This window comes from Leuciscus leuciscus (assembly GCF_965113295.1).
Source record: "Leuciscus leuciscus genome assembly, chromosome: 1".
In the NCBI taxonomy this organism is placed as follows: domain Eukaryota; kingdom Metazoa; phylum Chordata; class Actinopteri; order Cypriniformes; family Leuciscidae; genus Leuciscus; species Leuciscus leuciscus.
In genome coordinates, this window is record NC_138725.1 from 56169849 (window position 1) to 56194547 (window position 24699).

At 38.0% G+C, this 24699-nt stretch overlaps 2 protein-coding genes across 3 annotated transcripts in view; one reads left to right on the forward strand and one right to left on the reverse strand.

Moving 5' to 3' along the window:
* rab40c (RAB40c, member RAS oncogene family) lies at nucleotides 1-18587 on the forward strand. 2 transcript variants are annotated; one of them, XM_082136966.1, is made up of 7 exons: nucleotides 1-381; nucleotides 877-1278; nucleotides 10515-10575; nucleotides 12337-12397; nucleotides 12702-12779; nucleotides 16183-16405; nucleotides 17692-18587. In XM_082136966.1, the coding sequence occupies exons 2-7, from the start codon at nucleotides 1137-1139 to the stop codon at nucleotides 17964-17966; spliced, it is 840 nt and encodes a 279-aa protein (XP_081993092.1). In that variant the 5' UTR covers nucleotides 1-381; nucleotides 877-1136; the 3' UTR covers nucleotides 17967-18587. The 2 variants fall into 2 exon arrangements, with proteins under 2 accessions (XP_081993092.1, XP_081993091.1); XM_082136965.1 differs by having other exon boundaries at nucleotides 1-1278.
* tmc5 (transmembrane channel like 5) overlaps nucleotides 18451-24699 on the reverse strand; it is an 11521-nt gene continuing 5272 nt past the window's right edge. Inside the window, exons 6-15 of the mRNA XM_082167737.1 lie at nucleotides 24623-24697; nucleotides 24454-24532; nucleotides 24264-24361; nucleotides 23358-23453; nucleotides 23196-23271; nucleotides 22982-23115; nucleotides 21670-21843; nucleotides 21498-21576; nucleotides 21307-21390; nucleotides 18451-20819 (exon numbers count right to left, since the gene is read on the reverse strand). Of these exons, the coding sequence (XP_082023863.1) occupies nucleotides 20757-20819; nucleotides 21307-21390; nucleotides 21498-21576; nucleotides 21670-21843; nucleotides 22982-23115; nucleotides 23196-23271; nucleotides 23358-23453; nucleotides 24264-24361; nucleotides 24454-24532; nucleotides 24623-24697 (958 nt within the window). The 3' untranslated portion in view covers nucleotides 18451-20756. The remainder of the gene's footprint in view (nucleotides 20820-21306; nucleotides 21391-21497; nucleotides 21577-21669; nucleotides 21844-22981; nucleotides 23116-23195; nucleotides 23272-23357; nucleotides 23454-24263; nucleotides 24362-24453; nucleotides 24533-24622; nucleotides 24698-24699) is intronic.

Genomic DNA, 24699 nt, shown 5'->3' on the forward strand with positions numbered 1-24699 from the left:
CAGAGGTGAAAGCTCAGCGTGACAGTGTGTGTGATCTCCTGTGTGAGAGAGAACATGGGACATATTTGGATATCCGAGAGCATTTACAGCACAAGCAGTAATAACCTGCGGGTCGGTCGCATTATTGTTTAGCAGTAATCCCTCACTTACCGTGCCTCGCCCCAGAACCGCCTGATAACGCGCAGAGGTCCCGAGACGAGCAGCGCGAGCTTACATGAATCTTTGTTATTCAGAGAAAAACAGAAATGGAGCCATGATTTCTGCCAGACGCGCTAGCATCGGCTGCTCAAGCTAACTGGAGCGCGACTGTGGATATTCTTCTTCCTTTTGTCAGGCTGAAGTTTTTCTAACATCAAATTGCAGCAGGAATATATTGTGATTGTGAGAAGTTTATTCCCTTAATTATGATATACAATCAGTGTGCACTTGTTTTTACGCGCTAGGCTCATAGCTAGTAACGTTAGCGTTAGCCGATGCTGTGTTACTCCATCTGAACAACGGCTCGTCTTTTATGTATTTTAATTAGTTTTACGATAGCAAATATACATTCTTATTGTTAATATTGTCATAGACGTGCAGGTGATTATCAAATCAAATTGTAATGAGATTATTTCTTTGTATTGACAGCTTGGCAGACGCATGCTAACAATGCACTAGCTTGATAGCTCCATTGCTTTTCTATTATAGCAATAATTTGCCATAATAAAATAGATGCTTTCGTCAATTGTTTTGAGACTTTTACGCGTATTTTTTTAATTTCTTGTCAGTAACGATTATTTGAGCGTCTCGGAAGAAATGTAAACAACCTAGTTGTTCAGTTTACCAGCCAATCAAGTATGCATGCACTGATGATCCATGTTATTTTACAATATTTAGACTGGACGAGTGAATACGGCTGGACATTTTAAAGGCTGTACACTTTAAATCATTTCCGGGTCTGGACTGGACGGGTGGGAAATGGTTTGATTTGGCCTGTCTGCTGATTTGGCCAGACACCCATTTAAAGATAGACCTGACACAAGAGATTCAGACCCCCAAAGCTCTGGAGGATTCAGGGTCCATCTTTGACATCAGAGAGGGACACACACAGTTGTCTCCTATCCTTGGCTCTCAGTCTGGCTCTGATGTGAGCAACCATGGGCACCCAGGGCAGCCCTGTGAAGAGCTACGACTACCTGCTCAAGTTCCTCCTGGTGGGAGACAGCGATGTGGGAAAAGGAGAGATCCTGGACAGCCTTCAAGATGGATCTGCTGAGTCTCCATATGCCTACAGCAGTGGTGAGTTAGTCAACACATCCCACACATCTTCTTCACGCAGAATGCTAGTAACACATCCTTCAGCCAGAATGATCTCAGATCAAGGCTGTCACTCACTGTGAGCCATTCAGAGAATAGTTGTATTAACAGGTTTACCAAGTAACATGGTCAATATTATTTTTGTGTTTATGGTGAGTCATTCTGTGGGTGCCATATTGCAGTGTCAGTGACTTACAGGAGGCGGAAACGCATGTGTTTGATAATAGTTTATTACTCTGTTTATTGGATGATTGTGTAATTCTCACATTTGCCCAATCAGATTGTTATATAAAAGCTGCACATTTTCTGCTCAGTAGTTTTATAACATACACTTCATGTTTTTTAATGGAGGTTTTTAATAATCTGTTTTTTATACAGTATTGTTAACCAATATTCACACTTCTCAGTGTAATTGGTTATTGTTTGATGGATAAATGACACGTTTATTAGATGATTGGTTGATTTACTGACTGACTATGTGTGATTGTTCATGGTATGGATATAACAGTTGTTGATAAAAATATAAAAAGCTGAAACTTTGCTATTTATTCATCTTCTTAAGGAGCGGAAATAGCAGTGTGCTGGGACTTTTGCATTTCGATGGATAAATGGCACCATGAACTTTTAAAAAAGTAGCCATTTATTTTCAAATAAGAAATGTGTAGCCTAACTATTAGACGTAGCTTAAACAATGACAAAAAACAAAAAAACAAAAAAAAACAGTTGTGACCCTCTAGATCGCAGATCAACTTTGCATAATATAATAATAATAATATTAATAAAAATATTAATTATGCATATGTTTTATTGTTGTAGTATAATAATTATTTAATTATCATTGTGTTAAAAGTAGGAATAAAACAATAATTTAAATCAGTTCTACACATTGCTTATTGGATATGGATAATGAGTAGAGATCAACCCATATTGCTTTTTTATGATCGACAAGTACCTGATAACCGGCAGAACCAATTTTAATTTGTTTTATTTTGTCACAATAATAATGATCATGAGGAAAAACAACATCCAATATGTATTCTAAATATTCTACTTGTTAATAATGAAGTAATATTAATTTTAAGTAATATTTATAATATGCTGTTATTTATGCAAAGTTATTTTTGATCTTAGTAGTTTGCAAATTTATTTTCTCTTTATTTTTATGGCTATGTCTAATCAGCACATTTTCCACAGTGAATGACTGCTCTTTAAAGAGTTGAATAATTATCCAAAAATACAGATACTGACTGCTGAGTGTTGACGTTGGGTGCTATTCTCTCAAATGGTGTCATTTTTCTGTGGAATAAATAACAGTTTAACTTACAAAGTGTGGAATGAATATTGGTCATACACCCATTATCTGTAATTTTGAGATACTATCAAAATTAATCTATATTAGTATTGGTCAAAAAATCAGTATTTGGTTGAACTCTTATTTATTAGTTAAGATTGTACTAGATGTTTTCGGGGAGTGTTCCAGCACAGAGATTTCCCTCAGGATACAAAACACACAAGTAAACATGACTAAGAGGTTGGAAGTGTCTGTTTTCATTGAACAGGTCAGTACAGCACACCATCAAGACCAGTTTTAAACACAAGCTCTTTTTATTTGATTTATTTAATGGTTCTCCATGGGCTGTGATGAGATTAGATCATCCACGCTCTGTCATTAGGCTGAAGCCAGTGAGGTGATACACCTATTATAGAATGATATGCCTTTCATATCCAAATGAGCCGGGTCGCTATTGTTCTATCCCATTTTTATACATATGGGCTGCTGTTTATTTTGTTGCTTGAACCTATTAGGGAACAGTGTGTTCTATGGTTGTGAGAGATCTCACAGGGATGGCTGTTTTCTGAAGTGTTCTTGGGGAGCTTGCTGGTCCAGCTTCAAAAGAGTTGCCTTCACAATCACTCAAAATCAACACAGATGTCTCCACGAGCAATCCGTGGATTCAGCGCTGGTGATTTCCACTGCAGGCTTGTGTACATCCCTGAGAGAGATGCCATCCTGATGTGCTCAGATTGTTTTAATGTTGAAAAGCTTTTTTAATGAATTATACATAGGGTGTCTGGAGGTATTGACTGTGAGCAAGGTGAAGTATTAAAGCCAAGAATGGTTCCTTTTATGGCTTAAAAACTTCATCTCATTATATAAAGTGGTCGACCGATATATTGCCATGCCAACATATCGGCCGATTTTTTAAATATATATATATATATATTTTTTTTTAAATTTTTTATTTTTATCGGCTTTGGCTGTTATGTTTTTCTGTTTGTCTGACGTGTTGGAAGCAGGACTTTTATCTTGATGGCTCTGAGAACGGCATCGCCTGAGCCAGCGCTCTCTTTCTATTGCTGAGTCCCAATTCGCATACTATCCGTCCTAAATAGTATGCGAAACTAGAATTAGTACGTCCCAAATCGTAGTATGTTGAAATGAGTATTCCAAAGATACCCGGATGGTCTACTATTTCCGGTTAGAATTCGAAGTGCAGATCAATGCACACTCTAACGGCTAATATTGCCCACAACCCATTGCGTGCGGGAGGGAGGAGTTTCGCGGTGATGATGGTGATGTAAAGGCAGTCGGATGCAGCAACGGAGATGCGCCCTCAGTTTTTAAGTGTAAGAATTCAAATGTTTAACCCTAATTAAAGTTATATTTTGTCGTCTCGTAATATTAATGGGTTTATGTTGTGCCAAAAAAAGTAACTTACCGTGTTTATCTTGTAGGGTCCGATGCTCTAGTACAGTGTCATGCAAGTGTCTTTTTTATGTATTTCTTTTGATGTTTCTGTCTGACTTATTTGTAGTAATACTGTGGCTGTACAAATGTTAACTTTATCAGTCCAACCAAAGAAACATGGTTACTACACTTTTACTATAGTAAAAGCATGGTTCATTTTCATCGGGGTATTTTTAAGTATTATACATAAGTATAAGATCAAGTATAAAATACATTAAACAATAGTTACACTATAAACTTAAAATATTTTAACTCAGAAAATAAGTAGCTTTCGTTACACACATTTGCACATGAACGTCAGAACCAGCCGTCTCACAAACGACCTGCGTTTGGTTGATCTACGACGACGCCCTGCTTCACTCCTCAATTTGGTAAAACACATTGCAAATGTATTGTGGAAAAAAAGATGGGAATAGTAAATAAAATTATATTGGATATATAAGAATGAATGAAATGTTAAATGTTTGGTTAACAGTCGCGGTGTGCGTAACTAGGCAACCACGTTCTCGTTTACGTTGCATGACGTCATCGAAGTACTGTATGTCCCAGAACGTGCATACTCTTTTGCTACACACTCAAAAGTATGTACTTTTTCATCACAAAAAAAGTACATACTTTTAGGTCGTAGTATAAGTAGGCAAATTGGGACTCAGCCTATGTCTTCATTATTTATGACCTCTGTTTTGCCTAATAGGCTACATTACTAGATAAAACTGTTAAACAAAGAAAATAAACTAGGCAAAAAAGTGTTATAGTGTTTGCTTTTATATTATTAGTAACAGAAAGTTAAACACTATAATACTTTCTGATTTACCGTCAGCATTCAGCAAGTATGCATTTATATCATTTAAACAAATCTTTGAATATATAATGAACATTTAATTTCACAAACCTTGCAGACTTGGTTAAATCCAGTTGTTCAGATTCAAAGTGCGCATTTGTAGCCTGCATGCATCATGAATGTGTTACTCTGTGCGTGACGGTCAGTTCAGCTTCACTGGAGACGCACAATAAATTATAAACTTTAAACCCTTGATTTCAAGCTATGCTGCACTATATTATATGTCATATTCATGTAATTTTCACTGTGCTGAATGTAAAATTTGTTACCTTGTCTTTATTTGAGACAGACTATATATAGATGTGTGTTTGTGTGTGTGTGTGTGTATGTATGTATATATATCGGCATTGGACATCAAATAAACCAATATCTGTCGACCACTAGTATAAAACTAATTTTAGATGTTTTTAAGAGGACTTGAGGGCGGTGTAGACCTGGTGTTAATGATCTAGGCTGGTTACCGAAAGGTCATAAGCTCAAACCCTATAAGGCAGGGCTCCAGACTAACTTTTAACTAATAGGAGCACTATAGCCCCTTACTGAACATTTTTAGGAGCACAAGCAGAAAATTTAGGGGCACACCTTAAATCAACCTGGAATGCAGTTATTCATGTTTTCCCCCATTTTGACTGTATTACTGACGAATGTCTTGGTAATAAACAGACTTATCGTACAGAAATTACAATGTGCAGTTTTATTTTAAGTTCACAGGGCTCCAGACTTGAGTGCAGCAGCACCGGAGCCACTAAGTTCTACAGTTCGGATTTGGTAGCACTGGGGCTGACAATAAAGCACTGAGCTTGAGTTGAGGTGTAGATAAAATTAACTTGAATTATTATCATTCATAATATATTCGTCTTAATATTCATTCAAAAGCAAAACGAGTGAAGAATTTTTATATATATATAATATATATTAGGGAGTGAAAATAGCTTTTATATATATATATATATATGGGAGTGGAAATAGCTAATAAGTCAACAAGTGCTCCTCTGCAGCCACCTACTTTTTACAATGCTTTAGCAAATGACAAATAAAAAATTTCATGAGTTCAGAGAAGCCTTGTTAAACCGCCTTATGCTGTTGGTTTTAAATTTTGCAGTCTGTATTCTTATAAATTGGTTCTGTGGTGTTTACTCTCATTGATTCGTCTTTGCGCTGGCTTTGAGTGGACATCTGTAAATATTTAGAGTCTAAAGTTGCAGATGCAGACATCTTGGTTGGGCTGCTAGTGATTGATTGGGTTTGGCTCAGACAAGCACAGCGATTGCAGTATAACCATGATAGAGTGTTTTTCTCCATTAAACAGTACTTTTCATTTTCTTTCTGCTCTGTTTCGATAGGGTCACGGTGTTATAGATGTGACCAGTGAAGGGACAAAGAACACTTGAGGCAGCAGGTTACTGCAAACACTTAGGGGTCAAAAAGCAAAGCAATGGCAAGCTAATTGAAGAAAACCAAAGTAAATAAGTAAAGAAAGAAACATATACAATAAAGATAGGTCATTGCACACAGAAGTCTTGAGACTACAGAACCATGTCATAGAACACAACTACAACTTACATACACAGCTAGTGAATTTATACATTGGTGGGCAGCACGAATGAACACAAAAGGGGAGATGCATACATAATGGCCAGTACTCAAAATAAAATTATATGTAAACATCCAATATAACCAGTAAAAAAACAAAACATTTTTCATTTACTTTCAATATAAAAAGGAAGAGAAATAGTCCTTGGAGTCCCCTCAGCAGAAAAAGGATTGGTTGCGGCTATATCATTGGCTGGAACAGTACATATACTGTACGTCCAAAGTTACCACACAAAACCCTTTTGACGGTGCACCAGCTCACAGGACTCACCCATAACAAACAAGCAATAAAACAGTAAGAATAAACCCATCGAACTACTCGTTAAAGATGTAACTCCCAACGAAAGTTCATATAAAGTAGATTAAACCAAAATAATGTTATTGTGACATTTAACCACTATAATTGTGTAATAGGCTATACATAGAAATTCCCCCAAAAAAGAAAGAACAAGACTGACCATGCCGTGGCTCGGCAAACATCCATCACTCGCGGACAGTGAGGAAACAGCGATGCTACATGCAAATAAAATAATTGTAAAATGCAACAAACTATGTAATTGTGTGTTTTTAGGATATAATAAATGGATGTATTGCTCTTTAAAAGAAGAAAAGGATGTATCTTTACCATATCTTTTGTACTTTGTTTGGTGTATTATTACTGCTAAGACCATAAAACTGTTGAATTTCATCAAAGTTAATAATTTAGTATATTATTGAACTTTTGCAGTTCATGATAATTTTTGGTTTTCGGTTGTCCAGTATTAAGGACGGGTCACTGTGGTCGACTACCAACAACCAACTAGCTGATTAGTGAGATGTGTCTATTTTATCTTTTTCTGGAGTACAAAACTTGTGTTCAGTGGCTGTGCTTTGTATGTGCTTTAGTATGCTGGCAGTATAATTTAGTTATTTGACAGTTGGTAAGCTAAGACCCTCAGAAACTTGCATCTTTGAATTTATTCCCTTTAAAGCTCCGCCAGTGTTTTTTAAGACGGCCTGTCAAGTTATAAATAGAACAACTTTTAAAAATGCATCTCGAGACCAATTTGATTCCATTTTGTTGCTCTTCGCTGTTTATGAACACAAGAACCCATCTAAAGCACATTACCATTCACAAGTTTGGGTTTGGTATGAATTATTATTTTTTTATGTTTTTGAAAGAAATCTCTTTTGCTCACCATGGCTGCTTTTTTAAAATAAAAAATATGGTTAAAATAGTTGGATTGTAACTTTTATATTTTCATAGATTTAAAATGTTATTTATTGTTGTGATGCAAAGCTGAATTTTCAGCATCATTACTCCAGTATTCAGGGTCACATGATCATTCAGAAATTAGTCTAATATGCTGATTGAATGCTCAAGATACATTTCTTATTATTATCGATGTTGAAAACAGTTGTGCTGCTTCATATTTGTGGAAACTGTGATACATTTTTTCCAGCATTCTCTGATGAAAAGAAAGTTCAAAAACAGCATTTATTTATAGAAATCTTTAGACGCTTTTCCACTGTCAGGCCAAACCGTTCTCTATGCTTAAAGGGAACATATGATGATGAGATTTCATGTTTTCCTTTTTTATTATGTAGCTGTTTGTGCATGTATAAGATCTGCAGATTTACAAAGCTCAAAATCTCAAACGCAAAGAGATATTCTTTGTAAAAGTTAAATGCTTAAAATGCTTCGTTCAAACACGCCCCCACAAATCTACGTCAGTATATGGGGGCAGAGTTTCATAACACCGCCAAATGTATACGCAAAAGTGTGGGAACCAAAAGTGTTTGGTTGCCAACATTCTTCAAAATATCCTATTTTGTGTTCCATAGAAGAAAGTCAATCCAGTTTGGAATGGCAAACATAATTACATAATTTTCATTTATGGTTGAACTATCCCTTTAAGACCAATTAGTTGTCCAGTCCATTTTGAAAATATGTAGCATTTCCCCAGTCCTGGTACAGAATCACTGCCATCCCTCCTATCATATTGTTAGTCAGTTTTCATTAGTTATTTTACCAAATTGAGGCCTGAAGTCAGACTTGCAGCTAAATCTCAGTTATTCTGAATATGTTGTTTTGGAGCAAACCTTTAAAAAAATCATTATAAAACTGCTTTTGTTGTGTTCAAGTCTTAGAAAAAAGAGAGTATCTGCATTTCTTCTGATGAATGATAAAGTTACGATCAGATGTGGAAGTCAGCGCACAGTCATGTTGTGTGCTACTGTTGAAGTGCTGGGTCTCAGTGAAACCAGCTTTTCTACCTTTCTCAGCCTCAGGCATGTTAGTTTCATTACTCTCTTTGAAATGACTTTCAAACTCACACGCACCCAGTTCTGGCTCCTGAGTGTAGCTGGGCACGTTGCAATTCAGTTTGTCTGAATGTGTTCTGAGCAAGCACAACGAGACACAAAGACATGCTCTAAAAGCAAAGGCCTCCTGCGTTGAAGAAATCCAACGCTTCTACGTTCTCCAGTTGTAAGCAATTTTGTTTACCACCACCCATTGATAATAGGCTGTTTAAATTGAATTAAACATGCCCGCATGTGTCACTGTCCACTCAATCCCTCTCAGGTGTCCTCAAGTCCTGCTGGAGCTTTCACTTCCAGGCTCTTCCTCAAAACTAGCTGCTTCGGGCTGGGGAGTCTTGGCCTGCGGCCCGGAGCTGGAACCTGAGAGGATAATTACACCGTACTGCCCTTGTCAGGCCGCGTTGCTGAGCCATCTGCCCATAAAATTACCCAGAACGAAGGAGGAGGGATACTAGAGGAAGGAAGTGTGATGCGTCTTTGGCTTGATGTGCTGCCCTGCTTAAGAGCAAAGCTTTTTGCAGGATGGAGAGCAGCAGGAAATCAGCCCTAGTGGTTCTTTTTAAGTGCGAGTCATTTCCCTCGTTACATTCTCTTGTAGAGGTTTAATAATGGAGGACAGACGAAGCCTATGGGCTCAGAACCAGCCGTAAATATTAGTATTATTATTTTATAGATGTCCTGTAAAACAAAATAATTAAAATTAAATACATTTTAATTTAATGATAATAATAGCAATTTTATTGTACTACATTATTCTTCTTTTTATTTTGTAGTACAGCTGTATAGGATTTAGCATATGTAATGACAAAAGTTTTGGCCAGCCCTACAAACAAGCACAGCTAAGCTGGAGATAAAAGAAAATGTTTAAATTGTAATTAATTTTTTTTATCAGAAATATTGCAATTATTTTTTCCCCCTCAATCATGCAGCCCTACTCTGCTGTGGGTATTTGCAGGAAGTAAACGGCTGATATCAAAGTGGAATGGACTACAGAAGGGTGTGACTTTGTTCTTTCCTCTAATCAGAGAGGAACAAAGTTGATTTAATTTCTAGAACTGATGTTCCCGTGGAAGCAATGGCCAAAACCACTCTCATAAACTCTCCCGGACTACTCCAGGCAGGTGTAGTCCATGTCCGTGTTGTCAGCATTACGGATAAACCGATTTTTCAAGTGGACAAAAAGATGATTCACTGAGACAAGCGCTCTTGGCATGGTGAATATTACACACGCTGGCCTGTATGGAAAGAGACGCAGCGAGCCTTTGTTAGAGACAGAGCTTTCTATTAAAATGCAAAACAGGTTTGAATGCTGACATGCTGTGAAGCGACTGAAAATGCAGATATTGCCATTCAGTCAATGGAGCCCGCACTGTGTTCATATTTTCATTTTATGAATGATAAATGTAGATAAGCAGTCAAGATAATCGCCCTTATGGGAAGCGTCCTGGTCACATTTCTGCTATGATAGCATTAAGTAACAGATTGGTTGCAGCTGTCAGGCTCTCCACTGAACGTGCGCAGTCACTGTCAAGATGGTCATCTCAGCTTTACTGCCTTCTAATGAAAGAAAGAATTGCCTGGGAATTAAATTAGGTAGTACACCAAATGCAATCACCATGACGCTTGAAGCTTTTCGAGTTCCCGATCCTCTCTAGACTTATTTTATTTTCAGTAGACAACCATACACGGCTAAGGGTCTTATCTAAGTGTTCTCTGTCTCTCATTCTGCAGGAATCGACTACAAGACCACCACAATCCTGTTGGACGGGCGGAGAGTGAAACTAGAGCTTTGGTAAGTGGATCACAACTCTTGTCTGTCTTGTTCCCCTCATGACAGAATGATGCATCACCTGCTAAAAGCAAATGCAGTCTTTAAGTTAAGAGTCAGTGTGTTATAGTTGGGGTTCAGCCCACAGACAGCAGGCCTTCCTTCTCATTGCACTGAGAAAAAAAAAAGCACTGAGACAGATTTGCAAAATTATAAATCACTGCCCATCATGTTCATCAACCTTACTGATGCAATGAGTGTTGGGTTATTTCCCATTCAGCAGGAAAGATGAGACTGAAGTAATGATGCTGAAAATTCAGCTTTGACATCACAGGAATAAATTAATTTTAAGTATATTAAAATAGAAAACAGTTATTTTAAATTGTAATAATATCACAAGATTACTGTTTTACTGAACTTATGAGACTACCGACGTAAAAAAAAAATTTTTTTTTATGTTTTCAAACTGTGCGTGTACATATATGTGTGTGTGTGTGTGTGTGTATACATAAAAAAATACATAATTGCAAGAGCTCATAAATCATAAATAAGAGAAAGTTCCATTAACTGAGAGGCTAAGAAGTCGCTGTTAAACATCCATAGAAGCATCTAGCCACTACCCCAGAGAGACAGAAAAGTTTCCTAATCAGGAAGGCATTGGATTGTAAGACAGCAGAATTACACATTACGAAGACAAACAACAAGCTCATTAGCGTTAACACAGAGTGTAGTAAGTGCCCGAGGAGCAATTCTCAAAGCCCTTGAGGGTTTTCCCATGGTGTGCTGTAATGTGCTGGGCTATATAATGTAATGCTTTATAGTAATTGGGCTTCTTACTGCATATTCCTTCTCATAGAGTCTGTCCTCAGGGCTTTCATCTCGCCCTACATCTATCTTTGCTAACGCACTTTTCCGAGCTCCCAGGTAAATCTGATGTGCTCTCTGATATGACTGTGGAAGTGCAGCACTAAACCGCATTCTCAAGAGTGGGTTCAGTCCCACCACTTCAAAAAGGCAACGGCCACTCTGACTTTTTAGTGCAGATATATTTAACACTTTCCAGCCAAGTACAGCCAGTTTAACTTTGTGAGAACGTTCTCACAGAGTGCATGTCGCTGGAAAGGTTATTTGGGTGCGGACGTGCCACAGTGGAAAACTCGTTTTTCTAGGCTGTGACGCCAACACAAACGCCTGAGTCATCTTGTATTTGGGTTAACTCTAAACTCAGTGCAGCGTCCAAAACAGTGTCGATTTCAAATTGATAGCTTTGTTCCAAAATGAAGTGAGCTGCCTTTCTATTTACTGCCTACATAGGCACATGCCTTTTAGGGAGCATCCTAACTGAAATAGAACCTCTTAAGTGACAGATTTGGAACGCTTTTCATAGGCATTAACTCTGAGGGCCACACAAATAGTGCTCCTTATGTGAAGCATGGAGACTTGGGTTTAATATTAGCATGTTGTTAAGTTAGCGGCAGTGCTATACTCTAAAAAGCATAGGAAATGCATAGCACGCAAATAACTGTATTTTTAATTGTGATTTTAACTCGTTCATCTGCCATATTGGGTGCATTTTTCAAAGAGCTTGTCACAGTGCATTCTGCTATTGCTGTCTATGCTAAGAATTTGATTGTGGCCAAAAGAGGGTAACTTGAAAGGCAGGACCATTTTTCTGCCTACCTTTTGGGACAGCTTTCGCATCAGAAATGTGCTTATGATGTGGCAAGCTTAACTGACATGGTATTCACAGTCTTTTTGTCCTGACTTGTCTCTGTTTGCTTCTAGGGACACCTCGGGACAAGGCAGGTTCTGCACCATTTTCAGGTCGTACTCCAGGGGAGCGCAGGTAAAGTGTCACTTAATGTTCTTGGTCAGAGGACTGATGTTGTACTAAGTGCTCAGCCAAAGGCAAAAAAAGGGCATACACATTCACTTACTGTTAAACAAGTTTACATAATCCACAAGGACCAGTATGTTTATGATGAGTTCAAAAGTTTGAATTGAACAATAACATTTCTCACTAGTGGGCTTAGAGCGTGTTGAAATGCTTTTGCCGAGCACAGTTCATGTCCTGTTAGTCTGTTAACGTCCCTCCTCACTGCATGAACAGGATACCGGATAACAATGCATTGTTTGTTTGGCCTCTACAGGGGATCCTGTTGGTCTATGACATCACCAACCGCTGGTCATTTGACGGGATAGACCGCTGGATCAGGGAGATTGATGAGGTAAGAGTAAGCTGCTCTGAATGATAACAGGAAGTGAGGTCACAATTATACCCATAGTTCTGTAGGCTATCCACCTTATTTTTAACATCAGAGCGAACGCTTTTGTAACTTGAATATGTCTGGCTTCTGGTGTCATCCGCTTCTAGTCATTTTTAGCCGTACAAAACAGCCTGTTATGCTGCTTGATGTTGCAAACTCAACAGAGGATTTGATTGGATAACTAGACTAACCAGCTGATCAATCTCATCACATGCCATCTCAAAAGTCACACAATTGCATTCCCAAACGTCAGGCATCTTGAAAGCAAGATAACATGACAGCGTTTATTGTGTTTCGTTTGCACGCAAGTAATTGATGATGTACGAAAGAGAGCCACAATGGCGTCCCCGATTGCAGCAACTTACATTTAGGAATTTGCCGGTAAACTTCACAACCGCACCAGCCCGCGGTGGCTTTTTTTTTTTGTATGTTGTTTTACGTGAAGATTATGGCACGAGTGAAGCATAAAACTTAGTTTACAAAAGAAATAATAGGTTAGCAATTCAGTGTTACAATGCAGCCATGGAAACATTTGGATTCGTGCTGAATAAGAGAATTTAACAGTTTTCTATTAGTTATTCCACTGGACATGGAATCTCTTGTTTCTTTTCGCAAATCTGCACTCACGTCTCACTCATTTTCACAGGGAATTATACATTTTTCTTCCTTTTGGCTCGCGTTTAATTGCGTTTTTATATGCATGTGTATATATATATTATATATACATACAGCCCTACTTCCATTTATTATAGCTATTTTGTCTTTCGTCCTCCTGTTCCTGTGCTTGATATCCAGAGAGGATGTCCTCTCTTAATGCAGCCCCCTTCCTCGTAGGGTTCTCTGTTACAGTCTCTTCCTTCCTTCCTCGTTTGAGAGTTGTATGTTCTTGTTTAATTAAGTGGATACATGTCAGAAACATATCTGTGCTGCACAAACCGCACATATAATGGAGAGAAAGAGGGTTGTATTAGTTGGAACAGGAGACTTAAACTTGAGAACTTTTGACCTGCTTTGGTAAATATTAGAATACTTGAGGCTCTGCTTTGACTTTGCTGCTGTTATTTGAGTCAGACTTGAGCTGATGATTCATAGTGAGTCATTTCAACACAGAATGAGCTTTGACCTTGCTGAGCTTTGAAAGGGTGCATGGTGCAGGTGTTTTCTCAGCAAGCATCAAATGAGTTTAGGGAGGAAACTGTTTTAGTAGTCCGCTAAGAAACATAATAATAACATGTACACTTCAGTTCAAAAGTTTTGGGTCAGTGAGTTTTTCTCATGCTCACCAAGGCTGCATTTATTTGATCAAAATTACAATAATAAAATAAAAATAAAACAGAAATGCTGTGAAATATTATTTTAATTTAAAATAGCTTTATTGTTTATTTGAATATAGTTTAAAGTGTAATTTATTCCTGTGATGGTAAAGCTGTATTTTTAGCATCATTACTCATGTCTTCACTGTCACATGATCCTTCAGAAATTATTCTAATATGATTATTTGATGCTCAAGAAACATTTATTATTATTATTATTATTATCGATGTTGTGCTGCTTTATTTTTTTGGGAAACTGTGATACATTTTATTTTTAAGGTTCTTTGAATAGAAAGTTGAAAAGGGCAGCATGTATTTAAAATGGAAATCTTATGTAACAATACAAATGTTTTTATGGTCTCTTTTGCTCAATTTAATGCATCCTTGCTGAATAAAATATATATATATATATATTTTTTAAACACTGACCCCAAACTTTTAAACTGTAGTGTCGATATGTCCCCATATTATTATTACTAGTGTATATATTAGTTAAAAAAAAAGAAAAGAAAAAAAAAGTGCTTATAAAACTGTAAATTAATAATTTGGCTATGTATTTATCAGTAAAATTTTATTATATTATAAAAAATATATGCATATACTATTATAAATGATCTAAATGTAAAAATTGTGTAAATGAATGCACAATTAAATATTCAGTATTGAGCGTTACTCAAAATGTAAATAATCTCTAATATTGGCTGATATGGTAACCTGTACGGCAGTGGTGAGCGGTGACTTTGTTACCCGGGTATGCTGGGTGGAGCGTTATGTGAAAAATGCACCTGGTGCAGATACGTTGGATGGGTTTTAAAATAAGTCGCTCTTTCACTTTAGACAGAGTGTTAGCTGCTCAGTTGCTTACTCTCATGATACATAGCAACACAGCTAAAAGTATCCCTAATATGTTTGACCTGTTATTGAAAGTAGCCTACATTTACCTGTTGATGACATCACAAACACCCGTAAAAGCTGTTGAATTGGGTTCGAGTGATGTGCGAAATGGCCGTTTGCCAAATATGCTGTTTATTTGTAATTTCGCTAGATCTACACCAGAGACGACAAATAAGAAACACCATGACAGGCGTCAATTGTTTTTTTAATTTATTTTTATAGGCTACTACTAATAATTATTTTATACTTATTTTTAATTAATAAATAAATAAATATATATAAAATATAAGTAAACTATTATTAGAATAAATGTAAGTTTAATGAAAATATAAGTATTCTTTAAAAAAAATAAGTTGCAAAAATAATGCAAATAGATGACTTTAACAAATGTGTAATCTATCAATTAACAACCTTGTTTAGTTGCAGTAGGGCTGTGTTTAACGGGTTATAAGTTTTCATTAAAAGTACATTTCCCCGTGGAGAAAATGAAATGCTATGATAGTTTCAGTTATGCGCATTAAATCCCCCTATATGCCAGCAAACCAATGAGAACCCGGGACAATGATGACGATACATAACGTAGGCGCCAAAGCTGCTGTCGATCCACTTACCCGAAACCCGCCATAACTGGGCAGATTTTAATCAAATTACTGTCGTTTGGCAAATAAATAAATGACGGAGAGTTACATACGTATTTTATCATGCAAGGTTTATAGTACACATCAAACAAGGGAATTTATAGTAATTTATAGTATTAATGTTATTTAAGCGAGTCCACGAATGGCTTGGGTATGCAGAGCATTGATACATTATATACGGTTATATACGGTACTGATATATTGGGCATCCCTACTTGGTCTTGACTCGCATCTTTTTGGAGCATGATTCAAGACTTGATTCGGATTCAAAGAAATTAGATTTGAGAGTTGACTGTCGTTTGATTTGAATCCACTTGGGGCTGCCCCGTACAGCTCTTTGCTCTTTTCTCTGTGGTCTAGAGCTGGGCACAGATATGACAGGCCTTATTGAATAAATAAATGAGACAGGCCAGCTGTGACACTGTTTGAGATTCACTCAGTCTGACAGTACTGTGTATCTCTCGGGTCCTCCCATCCCCCTTTTGTAACCCACTTTCTTGTCTCTTTGTCTTTCCTCAGCATGCACCTGGTGTGCCCCGTATCCTTGTGGGTAACCGGCTGCACCTGGCTTTCAAGCGACAGGTCCCCACAGAACAGGCACGGGCGTATGCGGAAAAAAACGGCATGACGTTTTTCGAAGTGAGTCCCCTCTGTAACTTCAACGTCATAGAGTCGTTCACGGAGCTCTCACGCATCGTGCTCATGAGGCATGGCATGGAGAAGTTCTGGAAGCCCAACAGAGGTGAGTCTTTCTCCTGAGCATTCATCTCCTCACTTTCAAATCCATTAAAAGTGACAAAAAGGCCTATTCTTCCTGATATTTTAGACCGTAAAGCCACTAATACAGTAGAAATCTTTGGTTTGAACCTTCTGGGGGATGCAGGATGACTGGCACCATCAGCATAGCTTTCCATTAGCATAGAAAACCACACTATGTCGTCCAGAGCTGCGTAATTAGAGGCAGAAGGCTTTCAGTGAAGCACTTCTTTCTCTGTCTGTTTCCACTATTATGTGGGATTTTCCCATGAGACCTCGCAGTGCCCCAGATGAGCTGTTTAGCAGAAGCAGCATCCTGCATTTCAGAGAACGGGAAGTGCTTTCAACATGCCTCTCAAAATGTCAGCCATTTACACACTCTCCTTGACTGTTCATGCAGGAGCTGTTATGTTATTTGTTGTTTAACACATTTTTTTTCAATATCGTGCTGGCCTAATTATATTAAATCATATTATGAATAAAAAAAAGATCCATCTGTTGGTTTAGAAAATGCTGTCGGTTAATTTGGATTTGATTGATGAACCTATTTGGATAACACTTAACTTAAAGCTTATATGATCTCGTGAATAATTGTGTAAACAATTATAATACTTATGTTACTCCTTTAGGACATATAATGCATTAAAACACATGACAAACAACCATTTCAGATGTAAAAAGGAATCTGCAAATATTATAATGCATTTTAACTTTGGTTACAATTATTTATTACGTTATGAATACCTTTAAAATGCATTATACATAAAGGCTTTTTCACTATAGTTACAGATATAAACCCCCTAAAACTGTAGCATGACCAGGACTATTCAAGAGTTACAGCTGTTGGTTTAAATCCCGAACACTGACCGTGTTAAAGAAGACTTGCTAACAGCACTGTTGTTTTAGCTAAACATACCCATACTCTTCCCAGAGGTTTTACAGTCTAATACTTAAATAATATTCCCATGTTAGACTTCCCATTTGAGTCTCACCATTTGCATTGGACTCTATCTGAAAATAAATAAATGCATGCAGCGTGTTAACATCTGCTGAGGGAATGTTGAATCATTTAAAACGTTCTCATTACTTTAGTAAAGAGAATAAAAAATTATCTCAGCATGCAGATGAATTGAGGCAGCTACTATTGAAACCCTAGAGTATCACATGCTTGCTTATTTAGTTTTTATGGTTCGATTATGTAACCACTCAACCTCCTGATCGCCTTTGTTTTGTAACTCAGTTGTGTGCGTTTTGTCTTTTGTGTCATTGCAGTATTCAGTCTGCAGGACTTGTGCTGCCGCGCCATTGTTTCCTGTACCCCTGTACACCTAATCGATAAGCTACCGCTTCCAGTAGCCATCAAGAGCCATTTGAAGTCATTCTCCATGGCGAACGGCATGAACGCCGTCATGATGCACGGTCGGTCCTACTCTCTGGCCAACGCCGCCGGAGGCAGCAAAGGCAACAGCCTCAAACGCTCCAAATCCATCCGGCCGCCTCAGAGTCCGCCACAGAACTGCACCAGGAGCAACTGTAAGATCTCCTAGCCTCCGGGCATAGGGGTGGGGCCGCCCCCTCCCTTCCCTTATATAACACTCAGGTGCACACGGGCAAACACACAAGGAAACCGACACAGGGCTGGGTCGATGACGCAACTGAGGTGTGGCACCTCCCAAAGTGGAGAGAGCAGGATGTGAACAAACACTTCCTGGCGCTACAAACGGCTACATTATTCCCCTCACCTTGCTGCAGTACATTTGATTTCTCACCCACAGACCTTGAATAAAACGAGTCCTTCATCAGACTTTTATTTTTTTATTTTTTTTTATGCAGTGATCACCAACAGCATGTTTCCTTCTTCACTAGCGCCCTCTGCTGGAGAATTCATGCAGATTAAACCCTGCAGTGGCTGACAGGCCTCATTTTGAAGTTGTTTTATGGGCTTATTACGCTTTGGTTGAGTTCTCGGTTGCTCATACTCATAATCCTCTGTGCTTTGCATATGGTTTTCCTCTTTTTGGCTCTGTGCAGGGGTCTGTTCTCCCTGCAAAGTACCTCAAACGGTCACATGGTCTTGCATGCTTACCAACAATGAGAGGGCTGATGCGAAATGACTTGTAGTGCTTGCATATGAACTGATGTATTAAAAATGTGATTTGCACTGCAAATTGGTGGTCTTTGAATTTACCGGCCGTTTGCACAATGACTCAATCAACAGAGTGAATTAACAACAGAATGTGGACTGTGGGACCACTCGGCTAAAAGAGACGGCACAAGCATTTTCATGCACCTTCTGTTCGCTGGAAAGTCCTTGAAGATCCAGAAAAAAAGGTGTTTGATGAAATGTTCCTCTTAGGTCAGAACTGTCTTCTCCTTAAACATGGATTAACAGGAAATTTCTCCTCAGGGGACAGTATTGGCAAAGAGTTTTTTTTTGTTTGTTTTTTTGTCAGCTCCTCTGATTTGCTTTTTCCTGCATGTCTTGTGGGATTATTCATCATATTTACAATATTTTAACATTATACTGTAATTACCTCTCCTAATGTCCAGAGTTCAGTACCACAACTGCCTGATTTTCTCATTTGTGACCCTGCATTTGCCACACATTTCAGTACTTTCCCGTTATACTTTCTCACTTGTCTGGCAAAAATGCACAATGATTTCAAATCCCATGTGTTCTACCAGTTTTCAGTGTTGTCGCATGAGTTCAAAAGTCAGGTCTTTTGCTCGAAGCCCTTTTAATCTGCACATACAGCATGGTTTCTCTATAGATATATGTCAGAATGAAGGATAATAAACCCATTCAAGCTTGCTCCTAAATATCAAGCACAAATGAAATCGTGACGTCACAAGTGGAATCTACAACACTTCCTTTGGCTTTTCCTGGCGTTATCGAATCACGTCAGAAGCAGCGTTGCATTTCTTCCACGTCTGATGAGCCGTGTTTGCTGAATAATAGATGCTCCTCATCTTTTCCGTTTCTCCTCCACCCCCTTCATCTCAGGGACGAGCCTCGTCCTCCAGCGACAGACCTGCCCAATGAAGCCTGTTTAAACCGGGCTGAGTGACAGGCTGCCAGCAGGAGGCCTTTAAACTTCCTCTAGAGGGCTGCAAGCTCTCAGTGTTTGACCTATAAGCTATTGGCTTCAGGCCTTTTGCAGTCGCTATAGCTGATAGAATGAACCTGGCGCGTGTTGGTCTTGCATTTAGAGCAGTTGTGCATAGTGTCCATCTGTTGGGTGACATAAATACTAAAGGGTCCACAGAATGTTATTGGCCTCCCCCATTAATCTTTGAATCCCGAAAGGCTGTGGTAATAGAAATACTACAAAGAAGTGTTCTTTTATTCCTTTTTGGACATCTTCAGAACCCGTAGGTATTAGTTTGAGCCTCTCGGTCGAGAGCACTGGTTGTTCTTCTCTGTAATATGCACATCATACGATGCAAAGAAATTCTGTGACTTAGTTAGAATGTTCCATTTCAACTTTTTTTGTATTGTAAAGTGTTTTTTCCTCTTTGTAACTGAAGCCTCTGATTATATTTAAAAAAAACATGCTCATGGTTTTTAAGTGTAACGTCGGGCAGCATGACGGGACCCTCCTGGTGTTTCCTCTTCTGTGTGAACGGGATAAAGGGAAATGTGATTTGGTGGAGCAGTAGGAACACACAATTGTAAACACTATTTTCCTTTGGTTGAAGCTAAAAAGCTGCTGAAATACCTGCATAATTATCAGAAGTTCTTGCAACAATAACAACGAAAAACATTTTTTTAAATTATTGATTGTACAGTTCTTAAGTGTATGAAAGCAACGACTTTTTCACAATAAAATTGATATTGTTATCAGTAAAACAAAGCTTTGAGGTTCTTTGCATCCAACATTGCTCACCACAGATGACACTTACTTGCATATTAAAATATTTATTTGTTATTTACAAAGATATCAGAATAAATTATTAGGATGTATCAGATTATTTATTGGGGGGAAAACTCAAATGACTAGGGGTAAAATGTTAGCTTGTTTTTCCTACTTATCATGAGGAAAGTACGGAGCCCTGCGCATGACTTGCAGGGTGAAAAAAGGATATAATGGCCATGCATTCAGAATTCATTCCCGTGACTTGTTAAATTGTTCTTCTGTTTTAGTTAAGTTGTAGCCATTATTTAACTAAATGAAAATGAGGGAACAAATTAAGTTGTGGGAACACATGGTTTCCAAAGAATTCCTCTTCCTATCCAATACACAGGGGGATAGTTAGATTTTTCTGAATAAGTTACAGATAAATGCAGTATTTACAGAAAAGTGCATGTACATCAAAAATAATCAGAGAACATATTGTCACATATCGAAGGGCAGAGTATTCATCCAGTTTGTGTTGAAATGTGGTGTCTGGTCGAAGTCCTACATGACAGAAAATAAGATCAAGATGAGAATGTTTAAAAGTGCTTTCAAATGGGCAAAAAGTTTCAGCTTTACTCAATATATGACCTCACAAGAAAAATGCTGTGCTTTTTCTCTGCTTTTACAGGCCGCCAGAAAGAGTGAGATGGAAATACATTTGACATAAACATTGATCCTATTTCGATCCCTGCTGCATGTCAGAAGGGATCGTGGGCTAACCCGGTGTGAGCTCTCTGTCTGTTAAGAGGTTGTGGCGTTTGAAGGCACGGCCCTTGGAAGTAGAGTATCTTCAGTATGAACTTGCCCTATTCTGGGGTTTCTCTGAAGCCTGCTAAGGACTGTGGTACCCTGAGTTCTGTTGTGTTGGGCTGAAATCTCCACAATCACAATATGTTTCTCTTTCTGTTGAGTACAGTATTTTACTAACGATAACTAGATGCAAGAAGAATGTATGTTAGACCAGACAGAACACATGAGAAACACGCACCTGAGGTATGTAAGACGCCATTTCCCGTCTCTGCTTCTGTATAGTCTGTAGTTTATTCAGGAGAAACGCTTTGTCCTTTCCTTCCTGACAGGCAGACGGAAGAGGAGTCACTGAGGTTAAAACTATTGGTTTTTGACGACACTGAAGCGCAGTGGATGCTAAAGTGAGGTCTGTATTATCTCAGCACTCACATTCACAATCTGCTCTCGCAGAGTCTTGATGAGCTGTTTCCGTCCCTGAGTGATTTGCCAGAGAAAAAAAGTGATGACTCTGAAAGAAGAGAGCGAGGAATGAAGAAAGATCTTGAGAAAAGGTTTCCTTTTGTGTTAAGGCGTTCACAAAACATCCAGCTTGTGGACTTACAGGATGATGAGGGTAATCAGATAGTAGAAGAGTTCACTTCTCAGTACGTTTTCAAATATCCACCAGACCCATTTAGTTTCAGGAGGGTCCTGGATTGAATCAATCCAATTGAAAATGGTGTAGAAGGGGGTTTTGAGACCCTGGAAGGGCCCACACTGATCTGAGGGCTTCAGCCTGCAAGACAAGTGGAAAAGACTGTAACATACAGTAAGGGCCGGTTCACACAATGCATTTTGCACCCCACTGTGCTGCTTTTATCTACATAATATGCTAGACCAGTGGTTCTCAACCTTTTTTGACACCAAGGCCATAACCTGTAACCATAACCCCAACCCCCCTCGTCCACAACAATATTCAAATGCCTCATGATTTTTTCCAGAAGTTCATGATTTACTTTATGAGGTTTAAGGAGAAGGGTTTTAAAATTATATTTTGAACTCAAAATTTCTACCCCATTAAAATATTTGAAAGTCTGGCGTAACTAGAAAAATATATATTCAAAAAAAAAAAAAAATCTTTACATTATTTGATTAATTTATATGGCTTTTCTGGGTATAGTAATCACACGTTTAAAATGGTCTGCCTCATATATCCAATTGTTTTAAGACAGTTGTTTAGAGGGTGAATTAATATAAGAAATATCTAGATTTTTTAGTTGTTTTGCCTGATTTTAATTCAAGTCGGAAATCGAAACGGAAGTTGCGATAGTCTTTTATTCCCTATTGTGACGTATATTCGAATGAAACACATTCTGGCACAAGAAAAAAATTAGGGCGGGACTTGATTTTGTTGGTTCGCTGTGGTTTGCTATTACTGTGATATCATGTGAGTGACGGGTTGTCCCGCGGCCCGCCCTAGCCCTTTTCTATTTCTCTGCGCTGTATCACACAAATTTAAATGCAAGAGCGTGAACAGCCTCGTTTACACAATACGCGCGTGGCCTTACATCTTAAAACACTAATGGTATTGAGGCAGGTTTTTTAGTTCTTTTTAACTTGACACGGTTAGATTTTTAAAAACTGATTTTACCCTGTTCTTGCCATGAACATACCCTGTCAAAACAACTAAATAAATAAACTGACATGGCATTTTAAAAACGTGGTGCTTGCAGAACAAAGCGCCCATCTAGGTAATGTTTAAATAGACAAACAATAACAAAAATCAGTTAAAACACTTAAAAACTTATATATCATATTGATTGGTGCCACTCTCTAGTCTGTCGTTGAATTAGGAAGTGTTCACGATTATACGAAACAAAATGAAGCAGCAAACAACATTTAAGATATGTCACTTGGTCGGAAGTCAACTCCACCTCCACACTGTGAAAGCTACCATGGACAGCGTGCCCACAAACGAGGGGAAGAAGAGCAGGGCGATGAAGACCGTCTGTATCTGTGCGGCTCTGCCCGTGTGTTTGGGAGGCTGACAGTTCATGCTCAGACTGATCTGAAACAGGAACCGTGAGACTAAGAACGTGCAATATAATCTCGACTGCAAGGACAAAGTGATGCTATAATGGTGCTTACCTTTTTCAAGTAAAAGATGATAAACAATTTAAAGACTTGCATTACAGGAAGTAGGGGGGAGAAGTAAATTCCAATCCTGGGGCAGACAGGAAGAGAGATAAAAGAGATCAGCTTGAAGGAATATCAAAGTATAGACCTGAGGAGATGCAGATATTGACTTACCAAGCCAGAGTCTGGGCATAGATCAGATCAAGTACATTCCTAGCAATGTCAAACTCTGGGACGCCAAGACTCTGGATGCACATGGTTCCGATTACACTGTAGCAATTTTGAAAAAGTGAAATGAAAGTGAATCTATTGATTCTGTGTCATTTGTAATCAGTAATTACTCTTCATTTGGAAGGGTCCACAGTACACTCATGAATAGAACTGTAATGTAAACCATTTCCTTAGATTTATTTATTTATCAGTCTGTAAAAACACAGTTTATTCTACAAAGTAAACGGCAAATGTTTTTTTTTTACAGTATTCAAAAGTTTGGGGTCAGTAAGATATGTAAAAAAATTACAATTATTTAAATGTAGCATTTGTATTTATTTACTCAGCAAGGATGCATTTAATTGGTGACGTTGTAGACATTTATAATGTTACAAAATATGTCTATTTTAAATAGATTTATGATGCTGTTCTTTTGAACTTTTTATTCAAAAAATGAATAGTTTCTGAAGGATCATGTGACACTGAAGACTTGAGTAATGATGCTGAAACTTCAGCTTTCCCATGACAGAAATAATTACATTTGAAAATATATTCAAATACAAAACAGTTATTTTAAATTGCAGTAATATTTTACAATATTACTGTTTTACTGCATTTTTTATTAAAATAATTGCAGCCTTGGTTAACATATGAGACTTTCAAAAACATTTTAAAAATAAATAAAAATAACGTACAAACTTTGGAACGGTAGTATATTAATTCTTTGTAATCTTTGAATGATTCTACTAAAGCTGCATAGAAGTTTTACATATTAAAGTGGTGGAAATCATCCACTGAATGGTACTAAATTTCCAGCCGTGAGCTGCCTTTTGCAGACCTACTTCAGCAGCCAAGATGTATTTGACTCACTTGCGTAGGAATTCCCCAAAGAAAATGCCGAGTAGACAGAATATGAAGTCAATTATCAGCAGTCGATACACACTCTGCCCCACAAAGGACTCCCAACACTTGAATATAAAAAAGATTACAACTGCGTAAAAAGAAGCATAATCATGCTTTGCTAGTAATCCATGATAAATTACACTTATGGTGCACCTACTGAGATTGTTGTCTTGGGAACAGAATTCAGCCAGTAAAAGCAAAGAATTCCAAGAAGGGACATCTTCAAAACAACATTTCTAGGAACAAAGCAGACAATAAAGATGAGGTCACCTGGCATTGTTAGCAATGGAAATCTGATTCTTCTGGTGACAAAACAATGATCACACCTGATGATGCTTATGTAGATCTGTGTACGTGGATTGGAGTAGCTCTCCATTTTGCTGATGAGGGAGTAGAGGAGAGG

Excerpts from the sequence above, each read along its gene's own strand:
- rab40c (XM_082136965.1), top strand. The coding sequence starts at position 1,137 with ATGGGCACCCAGGGCAGCCCTGTGAAGAGCTACGACTACCTGCTCAAG. Across the intron at positions 1,279-10,514 it reads TCCATATGCCTACAGCAGTG|GAATCGACTACAAGACCACC; the intron begins GTGAGTTAGTCA and ends CTCATTCTGCAG. Across the intron at positions 12,780-16,182 it reads GGATCAGGGAGATTGATGAG|CATGCACCTGGTGTGCCCCG; the intron begins GTAAGAGTAAGC and ends GTCTTTCCTCAG.